The sequence below is a fragment of the Lethenteron reissneri genome, chromosome 26 (assembly GCF_015708825.2).
Source record: "Lethenteron reissneri isolate LAM-NWPU_2019-01 chromosome 26, ASM1570882v1, whole genome shotgun sequence".
Classification (NCBI taxonomy): Eukaryota; Metazoa; Chordata; class Hyperoartia; order Petromyzontiformes; family Petromyzontidae; genus Lethenteron; species Lethenteron reissneri.
In genome coordinates, this window is record NC_083804.1 from 12,986,064 (window position 1) to 12,999,549 (window position 13,486).

The following is a 13,486-nucleotide window of genomic DNA, read 5'->3' on the forward strand; positions in this document are numbered from 1 at the left end:
CTTAATATGGTAGGTCGTGGCGTGGGGCATTCGGCCACCGCGGTTGAGGCGCATTTCCCCCCACACACACTCCCACGGGTCGACGGGGCGAGCAGGGGAGGCACGGGACAGCATGAATAGCGGGGTCACAGGGGCTGTTGCGCATAGTCATGGAGGGTTGGGATAATTGCGCTTGAGCGCGCAGGCCCCATTGTTAGGGAGGGTAAGGGATTAAGTAGGATTTACGCCTTGCACGCGGCACACTGATTAGCATATCAACAGCACCCAGAACCGCCGTGCGCGTGCCAGAGGATCGCGAGCCCATTGTTTAGCGCAGCATCCCCTTGAAGGTAGGGAGGATAAATAGAGGGGCGCAGAGGGAAAATAGCTCCCTTCTCTCCAGGCCAGCGGACCAGCAGGACTTCCAGCCAGCGACCCGGACGTCCGTGCGACGCATCGAGGTACGCTGTTAGCGCAGAGAGCAGCGAACCTCCGCGGGCACCAAGCAGTGAGTAAGAAGGGGAATTAGAATCATAGCCGATAAATAGGGAATAGGTACAGGTTTAGTGGAATAGGCCAGCCTCGTCGACTCACTGATTCAACATCAATTCGCAGGTGGCATATAATAAATCATTAATAGCGAAGCGTGGTCTCGCGTGATCTTGTCGTGCAGGGTGAGCGTGTGGGTGCGCTGTGTGCACAGTGGTTCGCCACGTGAGTGAGCGCTGCGCGGAGCTGAGCGCGCGGGTTGCGTGTGGGAACGCGTGTGGTACTGTGTGTGCGTAAGCTCGCGGCGTGCGTAATAGGCGTACCCCAGGTGCGCGATCATAACGCAAGCGGCCAGCAGACGGCGAGCGCTGCGCAGAGCGGCGCAAGAGTGGGTGTCGCGTGTGTTCACTCCGTGTGTGATACAGGTGCGCGATCATAACTTGCGTAGTTGGTGTGGAGTTGGAGTGCACGGAGCGGCGTGTGTGTGTGTGCATACGTTCGTTACATGTCGGACACGGATGCGCATTGGTAACGTGCCGCACAGGGCTATACTGCGAGCACGGCGTTTGATTGACGATGATGTGCGCACGTATGCTCGCAGCGTGGGAGCGCGGCGCGAGGCTGTAACCGTAGTGGCGTCGCATTCGAATGCCGGCAAAACCGTAGCGAGTAATAGGGAGGTGGGGTAACTTAAACGGAATAGGGGATGCAGGCGGGAGGGACCCCGGGGGCCAACGGCCCCCACAAATTGGTGTCGGAAGCGGTACGGACCCCCGCGTTACCTCACGCTAAAATAAGACTAATATTTACCGGCCGGGGGGCCCCTTCGTGGAAGGCATTCGCCCGCAATCTCTTAGGGGCCAAGGAAATTAATGGATGGACGGACGCGCAGGCAGTACGTCAACTTAATATGAATCTTGATGGGCGGGCAGCCGATTTTGTAGAAGCGTTACCCGCGAGCGCACAGACACAGCTAGAGGAGTTGATGCACCGACTCGATCAGCGCTTTGGCACGCGTGACGAGGAGGAAGCAAAATCGGCCTTAGAGGCGCGCCGGCGCCAACCTGGCGAAGATCTACGTGATTACGCCGAGGATGTGCGCGAGTTAATAAAGATCGCACGCCCGGGGTACGCAACTGATGTTATTGAGGAACTGGCCGCCGAGAAAATCCAGCGGTACCTGTCTCGCACGGCGTGGTGGCAGCCAGACATGAGCTGCCCACGTCTTCCCTTTAACACCCTTGTCGAGCGCGCACGTAAGTGTGAAAGAATTCACAGCGAACGCGCGCAGCTCCGGGGGCTGGGACGAGAGCGCGCCATTGCGAGCCTGCTCTCGGAAGACGAGGAGGAGGAACAGGAGCTCGCGAGGAAGGTAAGGGGCCGGGAAAGAGAGCCTCCAGTGTCCCGCGAGACAACCCCGGGATGGGTTGCCGGTATACAAACGGGTATAAAGGATGTCTCCGGCCAGGTAAACCAGGTACGCGAGGACGCAAATAAAAATATGAAGACCATCCAGTCTGAGATGGGTGAGCTACACTCCACAGTAGGGGGGCTGGCCGGGAAGGTATCCCAATTAGAGTCCGAGTTGGAACAACTGCGTACAGGGAGAGGGAGCGGGCAGGGGACCCGCTACGGAGCCGCCACCCCTTCCCGGGCATGTTATATGTGCGATCGCCGAGGGCATCTAGTGAGGGACTGTCCTCAGGTCGCCCGAGCTAGACAAGAGCTAAGGTCAAACACTAAGGCCCCCCTAGAGAGGGGACCACCGGGGGGTGAAATCGACGTAGCCCCGACACAAACAAGGTGTGAGAATAATGGCGAGCGAGTGATCTCCACACAGGTTCCAGCAACAACGCCCACAGAAACGGTGACTCCTGGCGACTGGCTACGGGAGCTGGTGGCGGGGATCACGGGGGCCACGTCGCTGGTGGAAGGGGAGGTAAACGGAGTGCGTACCCGAATCCTGCTGGACACGGGGGCGGTGGCCTCGCTCGTGAGCGCAGCGCACTGCAGCGCGATCGGGGTCGACGTGCGTCACCTGCAGGCACCGGACCGCGCGCTGCACACGGCGAGCGGAGCCGGAATGGGGCTGCTGGGGAGAGCCACCCTAGAGGTCCGCATAGGCAGCCAGGTGTGCACGCAGGAGTTCTACGTGTCGAGTGCATTGTGTCACGAGTGTATCGCAGGCACCGACCTCCTGGAACGGTTGGGACTCAACGTGCAACCCCGCCAGCGATGCGCCACCATGGAGAGCAACGGCGAGCGGATACCGTTCCTGGGACGAGAACCAACGCGCCGCCGCTTTGCACCTGTGGCCGCTATCCTGGCGACGGCAGTCACCATCGGCCCGCTCACCGAGATGCTGGTGCCGGTGGCAACATCCCCCACCGACCCCGCGCTCCGACCATCAGGGGAGGTAATGCTAACTCCTCACCCGGAGTTGGCAAAACGGTATGGGGTTGTGGGATCCGCCACGTTGGTAAACGCAGATGGGGACCGATTGTTTATGCGGATGTTTAACCCCCACAATACCCCCGCGATACTGCGACGGCGCACCCCGATAGCCACAGTACACCCCCTGCACGCACGCCACTCTAACGACTCGGTGTTCGCACTCTGGGCTGAGGACCCCGGTCGTCCTGAGGGTGAGCAGGACCTGGCCTGGCGAGTCGGCCCGACTCCCCGAGCCGAGGTCGTTCCCCTGCTCGACGCGTTACATGTACCATGGGCGGACTTACCTAAGGGAGAGGCCGATCGGCTGCGCGAGTTACTGCGGGAGTATGCCGACGTGTTCAGCGAACACGACTCGGACGTGGGTCGGACCGACCTTGTTAAGCATCAAATTGACACCGGTGCAGCCCGACCCATCAAACTCCCTGCGTACCGAGTGGGCGCACCCGAACGCGCCCAAATCAAAGAGGCAGTTGGGGACATGCTTCGCGATAACATAATTCAGCCCTCGGCGAGCCCCTGGTCAGCCCCGGTGGTACTAGTAACGAAAAAGGATGGGTCAACCCGGTTCTGCGTCGATTACCGTAAACTAAACGCAGTCACGCTCGGCGATGCCTTCCCCATACCTCGCATCGACGACACCTTCGACAGTCTCGCAGGAGCGCGGTATTTTTCCACCCTCGATCTGGCATCCGGTTACTGGCAGGTGGAGATGACGGAGGAGGATCGGCCAAAAACAGCATTCACCACCCCGATGGGCCTGTTTGAGTTTCGAGTGTTGCCGTTCGGACTCACCAATGCGCCCGCGACGTTCCAGCGGCTGATGGAGTTGGTGATGCGGGGCTTGCAATGGGAACAGTGCCTGATTTACTTGGACGATGTGATAGTGTTCAGTAGATCTTTGTCTGAGCATTGGTCCAGGCTTCGAGAGGTGTTCCAGCGACTGCGAGCGGCTCATCTCAAGCTCAAGCCACGTAAGTGTTACATCGCACAACGCGAGGTGGGGTACCTCGGGCATCGCGTCAGCGAGGCAGGCGTGCACACCGATCCGGAGAAGGTGCGCGCCGTAGTGGAGTGGCCACGGCCAAGGAATCTGACGGAGATCAGATCATTTTTGGGGCTTGCCACCTATTATCGTCGATTTGTAAAGGGATTCAGCGAGATTGCACGCCCCCTCACCCAACTCACTTCCCCTAAGCACCCCTATCAGTGGACGGGGGCCTGCCAGACGGCCTTCACCACTCTCAAAGACCACCTCACCCACGCCCCCACCCTTGCTTTCCCCGATTTTACCACCGATTTTATTTTGGACACCGACGCCTGCAGCAGCGGGCTGGGCGCGGTGTTGTCACAGGTACAGGATGGGACGGAACGAGTCATCGCGTACGCCAGCCGGACCTTGAGTGGGGCCGAGCTGAACTATTGCGTGACCCGCCAAGAGTTGTACGCCGTGATTTTCGCATGTAAGCAGTTCCGGCCGTATTTGTACGGCAGGAGATGTCGCGTACGCACTGACCATTATGCTCTGCAGTTTCTTCTTACATTCAAGGAGCCGCGGGGGCAGATGGCCCGGTGGTTGGCGCAGTTGCAGGAGTACAACCTGCAAATCGAGTATCGGGCTGGCCGGACGCATGCAAACGCGGACGCCTTGTCGAGGCGACCCACGGTGTACGCCGAGACGAGGGCGGAGGAGGCCTGCCCGTGTTTCACGGGGGGACGCTGCCGGCAGGCAACGGACCCCCGAGAGGCCGCGGCCACTGACCCCCCCCCAGCGAGGGAGAGTGCAGTGTGCGCCACAGAAACCCTCACAGGTGGCACTGAGGATCCCGTCGACCGCCCGGCAAGCGCGGGACCCGCGGCTCGGGACCCGATCGGACGGATCCAGGAGGACGTCGGCTGCGCCTTCCCGGGCCTAAACGACGAGCAGCTGAGACAGACCCAGCAGCGAGATCCGGATCTGGCGGCAGTGGAGGCGGCACTGCGGGAGGAAAAGAGCGCCCTACCAGGGCCCTGGAGCGGTTTGTATGCCCGGTTGTGTGTGCGGAACGGAGTGGTACGGGAGTTAACCGAGGCCGGCCAGCCGGGGTGCATCTGTGTTCCTGCCCAGGTGCGACCCCAGCTGCTACGGCTGGTGCATGACCACCCACTCGGGGGCCACGATGGGGAACGACGCACTCGAGAGACCCTGCGTCGCCAGTATCTCTGGCCCAAATTGGCACAAGATGTGGCCGCCTGGGTGCAGGGCTGCCGGGCCTGTCAGCAGTGTGGGCAAAAGCCGGCGAGGTACCAGGTACCCCTGAGGCCGTTCCGAGTCAGTCGGACGAATCAGTTGGTCGGAATCGACCTGCAGGGGCCCTTTCCACGATCCCACCGGGGCAACCGATATATTCTCGTAGCGGTGGAATACTTCACCCGCTACCCCGTGGCGGTGGCTATCCCGGATAAAACAGCCCTTGTAGTGGCCCGGGCCTTCGTGGAAAACTACGTACTTAAGTGCGGGATCCCCGAACGAGTCATTACCGACCAGGGTAGTGAATTCGAGGCCGAACTATTTCAGGCGCTGTGCCGAGAGTTCGGGATCCAGAAGGACCGAACCACGGCGTATCACCCCCAGGCGAACGGGATGGTAGAGAGGATGAACCAGACTCTGGCCGGGAAGCTTAAACGCATGGCGGCCGCGAATCAACAGGACTGGGACGAACACCTTCCCTATGCCCTGTTCGCCTACACCACCGCCGTTCACACCTCTACAGGACAGACCCCGTTCCTAATGATGTTTGGTCGCGAGTCTCGCCTGCCCGCAGATCTGCTGTTCGGTGTTCCTCCGCCGCAACGGGAGGAAGGGAGCCACCCCGTGGAGCACTTGCTGGAGACCCTGCGAGGGGCCAGGGGCCGAGCCGGCCCGCACGGAGAGGCCGCGCACCAGCGGCAAGAGCAGGGCGCCCGACCCCGTATGGAGCCCCCCTTCTACACTGCGGGCTCCGAGGTGTGGCTGTACACTCCCCGCGTCGGTGCCGGACAGGTGGGGAAGCTGACCACCTACTGGCGAGGACCCTGGATTGTGAGACGGCAGATCTCACCATGGACGGTGCTGATTCAGGGAGGAGAGAGGGGCCGGGAGATGGTGGTCAACATCCGCCGACTGAAGCCGTGGCGAGCAGCCCCCGAGGGGGGGAGCCCCGCCGTCCAAGTACCCCGAAACCCCGGGGTCCCCCCACCCCCCGTGCCCGGGGGCCTCGCGCAGTACATGGGCCCCACGGAGCCCCGGGCTCCGAGGGGCCCCGGGCGGGGCCGGGGGCGACGAGGACGGCGACCCTTAAACCCCACCGCCTCTGAGTTTGTTCCCCAGCCCGCAGGTGCCAGAGGCCGAGGGGAGCCGTTGGAATGGAGGAGGAGACCACCGCCGGAGCCCCAGGAGACGGAGCCGCCACCCCCGAGGCCAGCCACAAGGGCCGGGCGAATCCCGCGGACCCCGCGGCGATACCTCGTGGGGGCAACCCAGGCGAGGTGCTCCAGTCAACCCGGGACGGGGACTGGCACCCCGGGGGGCTATGTGGTGCCACAACGACGGGGCCGCTCTGCCGAACCAGGGAGCCGCCCGGCTTCCCCCACCGCACTGCCCCCCATCACCCGCCCCACATAAGCACACACCCGCACGCATTCCCCCCCCCCCATAGAGCTGGAAGGGAAGGTCACCTGATCGACCGGTTTTTATCCGAGAGACCCTTATCGGGATTAATTCTCACGGTTTCCGGCGATCAGGGAATTGGATGACCTCCCCGTGCTACGTGGCACCGCGGCGCTGCGGCCGGCCTTAATATGGTAGGTCGTGGCGTGGGGCATTCGGCCACCGCGGTTGAGGCGCATTTCCCCCCACACACACTCCCACGGGTCGACGGGGCGAGCAGGGGAGGCACGGGACAGCATGAATAGCGGGGTCACAGGGGCTGTTGCGCATAGTCATGGAGGGTTGGGATAATTGCGCTTGAGCGCGCAGGCCCCATTGTTAGGGAGGGTAAGGGATTAAGTAGGATTTACGCCTTGCACGCGGCACACTGATTAGCATATCAACAGCACCCAGAACCGCCGTGCGCGTGCCAGAGGATCGCGAGCCCATTGTTTAGCGCAGCATCCCCTTGAAGGTAGGGAGGATAAATAGAGGGGCGCAGAGGGAAAATAGCTCCCTTCTCTCCAGGCCAGCGGACCAGCAGGACTTCCAGCCAGCGACCCGGACGTCCGTGCGACGCATCGAGGTACGCTGTTAGCGCAGAGAGCAGCGAACCTCCGCGGGCACCAAGCAGTGAGTAAGAAGGGGAATTAGAATCATAGCCGATAAATAGGGAATAGGTACAGGTTTAGTGGAATAGGCCAGCCTCGTCGACTCACTGATTCAACATCAATTCGCAGGTGGCATATAATAAATCATTAATAGCGAAGCGTGGTCTCGCGTGATCTTGTCGTGCAGTGTGAGCGTGTGGGTGCGCTGTGTGCACAGTGGTTCGCCACGTGAGTGAGCGCTGCGCGGAGCTGAGCGCGCGGGTTGCGTGTGGGAACGCGTGTGGTACTGTGTGTGCGTAAGCTCGCGGCGTGCGTAATAGGCGTACCCCAGGTGCGCGATCATAACGCAAGCGGCCAGCAGACGGCGAGCGCTGCGCAGAGCGGCGCAAGAGTGGGTGTCGCGTGTGTTCACTCCGTGTGTGATACAGGTGCGCGATCATAACTTGCGTAGTTGGTGTGGAGTTGGAGTGCACGGAGCGGCGTGTGTGTGTGTGCATACGTTCGTTACATGTTGGACACGGATGCGCATTGGTAACGTGCCGCACAGGGCTATACTGCGAGCACGGCGTTTGATTGACGATGATGTGCGCACGTATGCTCGCAGCGTGGGAGCGCGGCGCGAGGCTGTAACCGTAGTGGCGTCGCATTCGAATGCCGGCAAAACCGTAGCGAGTAATAGGGAGGTGGGGTAACTTAAACGGAATAGGGGATGCAGGCGGGAGGGACCCCGGGGGCCAACGGCCCCCACAGGTCACGAGTTCAAATCCTTATCAACGGTTGAGTCGGCCTATAATAAATGATCTTGTCTTTTGAATTGACCTGTTAACGTGGTATTTCCACTGTTGGTTCAGAACCACCAGCAGAGACGTTTTATGCATTGGAGAACTTTGACTTTGTACGCGTTCCATCACAACACACACAACACAAATGGACAACGCTGGCAGACATTGGACCTCTATGCTGGTAGTGGGCGGTCTCAGTAAAGTATAGTCTAAACAGGAACACGGGCACCGTGGAACAGAGACGTGGGTGGGTTCGTTGATAAAGCAAGACTTCCAGCCAGTAAACATATGAATAAACTCAAACGCAAGCGGTAATATCTTATAGCCAGAATAATTTTTGTCCAAATGCTGCTCTTAATCAAATGGTGTCGTGATCATTCAATGGCCTGTACAAAAAAATATAAGTTACTTTTATCTCAAGGGTACGCTCTTTGACGATAAAGATTCAAATGTTTGAAGTTCATTCAGTGTGTCCACCCTCGGATCTATGAATATTGTGATTTAAACACTTTAAAACATCCTCTTCAAGCAAGCCGCTGATCACATCGAAGCAAGCCGCTGACATCTAAGAAGAGCTTTAAATAGCCAGAACACCACCATAAAAGATCAAACTTCACTATTTTCATCCCACACGATAAGCGTCGATAATAAATCGCTCGTCGCGCACGCAGGGAGAGACGGGAGGCGCCACGTTCTCTTTGGCAGGTCGCCGTGAAATGTCACGTGACAGGTGCACGAATTCTCACCGACGTCTAACGGTGATATTTTAATCGGCGACGTTTTGTCTATGCCCCGGTGTAGTTGATCTGGGCGATCTTGTACTACCGCCGAATTCCCTCACTTGTAGCACTCGCGTTTCTAGCTAAACACGTACGTGTTTTATTTGGACAAGCAGAAAAGCGTGGCAGCATGTTATTTCAAGACTGTGCAATTGCAGACACCGGTGAGCTTATTATGCCCTCTGGGTTTAAATACACAAATTATCCCGATCAGGACCGTTGCACACAGAGTCGGCATCTTTTAAAGCGACCACAGGGACAGCGCTCCATGGAAGTTATGTTTCACTTTCACAGCGAACATGTTAGCGTGAGGATAATGGATCGTGTTAGCAATAAGCAATGACAATACAACTGGTTTCAGGTCATCGTTCCAATGCGTGAAAGTATTTTTTGGCACTGTGCATTAGCCGTGCTCAATAATTGACGTTCTAGTGTCAGCAATGAGCTATCCCTTTCCATTGGTGCAACATCTAGATTTGGCTTCATTGCAATGTGTGAACGTTTACATTTAGTTTTTTGTATTTTGGTAATACCTGTAAAAATAAAAAGGTTATCCTTGTGCATTCACCGGTGTAAGGGAGTGGAGCAGTGGTACTATGATTATTGCCCTATGAACAACAAGGTGACTCCTGTTGGATTACCGACCGTGGCTGTTAACATCAGTTGGCGAGATATACCTGAACTGGTCCTGCCCTCCCCCCCACCTTCACAAACCCGCACTGATCAGCATGGTGAAGTATGGTTAGGCAACCCCCAAGACCTACACGTACGCTTTGTGAAGGCCTTCATCTATCAGCAAATTGACAAAGCGTAGTAAATTATTATACATCAGTATACCAATTACCTGCATAGGATAATTTAAGAACATCTGTTGTGCGATGCTGTCCTTGTGGTCACATGGCAAATAAACAGCACACAAAGGCTTGTGCTGAACAACCCGAGTGCATCGTTCACATATATACACACGTGCTATGCATGTGCACGCATGTGTACATACACGCATACCTGCTTGAACATGTCTTAACGATTATAGTTGCAACTGCAAAAGTGCACGCACAATGAGGAAGGCATTGTCTCCTGGGTGTGTGCCATATCCTTGTTTTAAGTTTGCTCTCAACTGTACACAATGGTGAAAATTCATGACCTGCAATGTAATACTGCATGTGTAAAATATTTTCTACAACGAGTGGAGGATTTCTTTTTAGTAATGGGTGATTTATGATGCAGTAATATCACACGGTGTCAGTCCACTCCCTTGGATGAAGGCCTCCCCCTTAGCTGCGTCAGTTGTGGGGATTTGACCATATTTCACCATGCTGGTCAGTGCAGGTTGGTGAAGGGGGAAGGTGGTGGGAGGAGGGGGGTTGCAAGTCCGGTTCAAATATCACTCGCCACTGACTGGGAATTGAACTCAGGTTGTCATGTCATCATACATTGTGTTCACCTCTGTGCCACCATTCCTACCCATGTATGACACACTGTAGTAGGTAACCTAAAGATCACTATCATTTGCCAGCAGTTGGAACCAGAGCTTATCCTGCATCCACGTGGTTGAATGTTTGCATAATGGTCGCAATTACAATATACCACTCTTGCACTATGTGTAACGATTTGTGTTTGTGCAGAAAGGTGTCTTAATTATCTTGATTATACAGGGACACTTTTGGTGTTGGTGCATTTATATTTGTGACGTTACTCACTTCAAACATGTGCACATAAAACATATATAATGTGCACGGTACATAAGATTCCTCAATATTACCCAATACTCAAAGTGTGCATTTACCAGAAAAATAAGTTGAGATAATTTACAGGAAAGCCACGAATTTAATCTGGAAGGCTTGACATTTGCAAAGAGTTACTCAGAGGCATTGGATAAAGCTGAGTAATGGTGCATGTGTTGTGACTTGTGGAAAACATGGTTTAAATTTAGTTCTCCGCCACCACTGGCTTGCCACACAGGCCTCACTCCCCCAACTCCCACCCTCTTCCTGAACTCCCACCAATCAAGCTGCAAGTACAGCCCTTAAAACAAATGTTAGCTTTGCAAGATATCCAGGCAGTTTTTCTAAGTTTGGCTTGCAATGGTACTTGCCAGGAAACACCCATGCTTGCAGAGCCGATAACACTGCACACATGGGCACTGGGCTGTACGATTTCACACTTTCTCTTTTTAAATACTTGAGGGTTAAAAGAAATGACTGAAAAAATAAACTCGAGCTCAATTACAACCTGGTCCATGTGCCGTTCCACCAGACCTCTAACCTGAACATTGTTTATGCTGAGTGTGTGTGCCGCCCCGAAATCACCAGTGCCAATGATGAACGTTGAAAGGTTGGAATTTTTGCGTGAAAACAAAAATGGGGACTACGGCTGAAATGACCGTTTAGAAAATGAGCCGGAGAAGGCAGGAGTCGGGTGAGGAGAGAAAAGGGGAGGCTGGGAGTCGGGTAACAGAGGGTGGTGGTCTAGAGAGCTTGGAAAGGTGGGGTTGGTTGGTGCTGCAATTACAGCCGGTGTTCGGTACATAGAGGCGAGTAGTGTTTGTGTTGCGTACAAGTTACGAGTGCGTGCATGCATTGCACGCAAGTGCTGAAATAGGATACATAATCCGTGGCTTTAAAACTGGTGTAAAAACAGAGACCTGTAACCACTGCATATTACATGCATGCACCTGGTAATAGACTTGGGGATTTTTTTGTTTGCAGAATTATTTTATGTTTTCATGCCCCAGAAAGGCATATGAGACAAATTAAAATATATTGCCTTTCATACTATGAGTACCATACATTAAGTACAAAATATAAACAAACCGAATTTGTTGCATTTTTTCGAAATGACAATCTTCCAATTTTCGTAGTGAATGCATACGGCTAATAATCCTGCAGCAATGTAATACACACCCAACATTTATTATCACACGACCATCGGTGGTGTATAGCTCACCATCGGCTAAAGTTACCAACAATAACACTTCATGTTCACAACTATCATATTGCCATTGCGTGGTGAAAAAGAAAACAAACAAAAGTGCTTAGACAAATATAAATTATAAAGTGGTGGAAGCGGGAATGTAAACCGTTGACTTGGACAATTTGAACTTAAATTAAGGGCCGTTGCAAAACATTACAAAAACATTCACGCACATGCTCCACCTGCAAATTTGCACGCCACAACACAAAACACAAAACAGCAGTCCACTGGTGCTCTCCAGCCATGCGAAAACGCACAATCAATGCGTCAACAGCTGTGCCATCCAAAAAAAACCCCACTCCACGTACAAATGTTTAAGCTCGGATTGGAAACGCAGGTTTCCTGGATGGGGAAGTTGGGGTTGAATGGAATCCAACATTTTTTGCAATAACATTGCTATGCCTACTGGCTCTGCAATCGCTGCTGAGACAGGGGGGGGGGGGGCAGCGGTGGGGGAGGGAGGACATGGTGCAAAACACTTTCATGAGGCTCAGTGAAATCACTGCACAGGATGTTATTGATACTTCAAGAAATATAACTGCCCAGGTATTTATAGGTACCGCTGTGTATGATTGTGTGAATGTGAATATCTAATGCCAGCAATAACACGTGTAACATATACACATGTTTTACTGCTTTCTAGTTTGCACATAAAAAGCCAATGTCCTTTCATTAAATTACAAAAATGTGCCTATACTGATAAAAGGGCATATTGTTTGACGGTGGTAGTAGCATGCAATATCCAAGGTTTGGCTGTTTTTGTAGATGTGACGGTAATAAATATTGGGTGGAAACTCAAGCTGTGTTGTATGTAGGGCGCTGTCCGCAAGGGTTGGTGCGTACCTTGTCATCAATAGTTATACACGCCTTTGAGTCAAGATCTCTGGGTGGCCTGAAAAACAGAGATAAGAACGTGTGACCTTTAGCATAAATGCAAAATGCGGTCACAGTAAACATATGTACATGTGTTAGCTTCTAAGTTGCATTTTATTATATTAAAACAGAGTACATTGAAATAACTAAATAATATTAACTATCAATATTATTGCAATTATTACAAAAAAATGGTGCAAGCTACATGATGCAAATTACGTATATACTGTGCATTGAAATGCTTATGAAAATATTAAAAGAGTTATCCCAAAATAGTTTATTTATTAATTTAAAGTATTGTTTGCATGAGCCAATATTCCTCACTTAATGAAACAAAGTTGACCAGGATTACTAAAACATTTCGCATTACCTGCCATTAAGACAGAGTACTGCTAAACTGAATTTGCAATGATTATGCAACCCAGTCTGTTCCCCTATAACGCGTGTAACGTGAATTGGATATAACGCGATGAATGTATTAGGGAACACCTTTTTTTATATAACACGATCGAGTGAACAAAACGATGTCGCGCGAGTAGGAATAAGCGGTTGTACAACTGCCTCGGCGTACAATCACACAAGGCGGGATGCTACTGGATTCTTCCAGATGCTACCCACGCGCCTCAGTCTTTGTTCAGCCTGCATATACATCTCATGTGTTATCGCGAAGTCTGCTTTACCCTGGATGTATATTATTTATTATAACGCGGTTTTTCCATAACGCGGTGTTCTTCAGGAACGCAACTACTGCATTATAGAACAGACTGTACGTCTTTTTAAAAAACTTATATAAATAATATACTATTAATATATTTTTTAAATGGTAGTGTTGAATGACACAGCACTGCCCACGTTGTTATTTTTTTCTTTCGAAGAATTAAG

At 53.5% G+C, this 13,486-nt stretch overlaps 1 protein-coding gene across 2 annotated transcripts in view; it reads right to left on the reverse strand.

The window, feature by feature from the left end:
- Window positions 1–13,486, reverse strand: part of LOC133347708 (dual specificity mitogen-activated protein kinase kinase 6-like) — a 69,669-nt gene that overhangs the window by 16,509 nt on the left and 39,674 nt on the right. For both annotated transcript variants that reach the window (XM_061560208.1, XM_061560207.1), the window contains exon 3: window positions 12,575–12,623. In XM_061560208.1, the coding sequence (XP_061416192.1) occupies window positions 12,575–12,623 (49 nt within the window). The remainder of the gene's footprint in view (window positions 1–12,574; window positions 12,624–13,486) is intronic.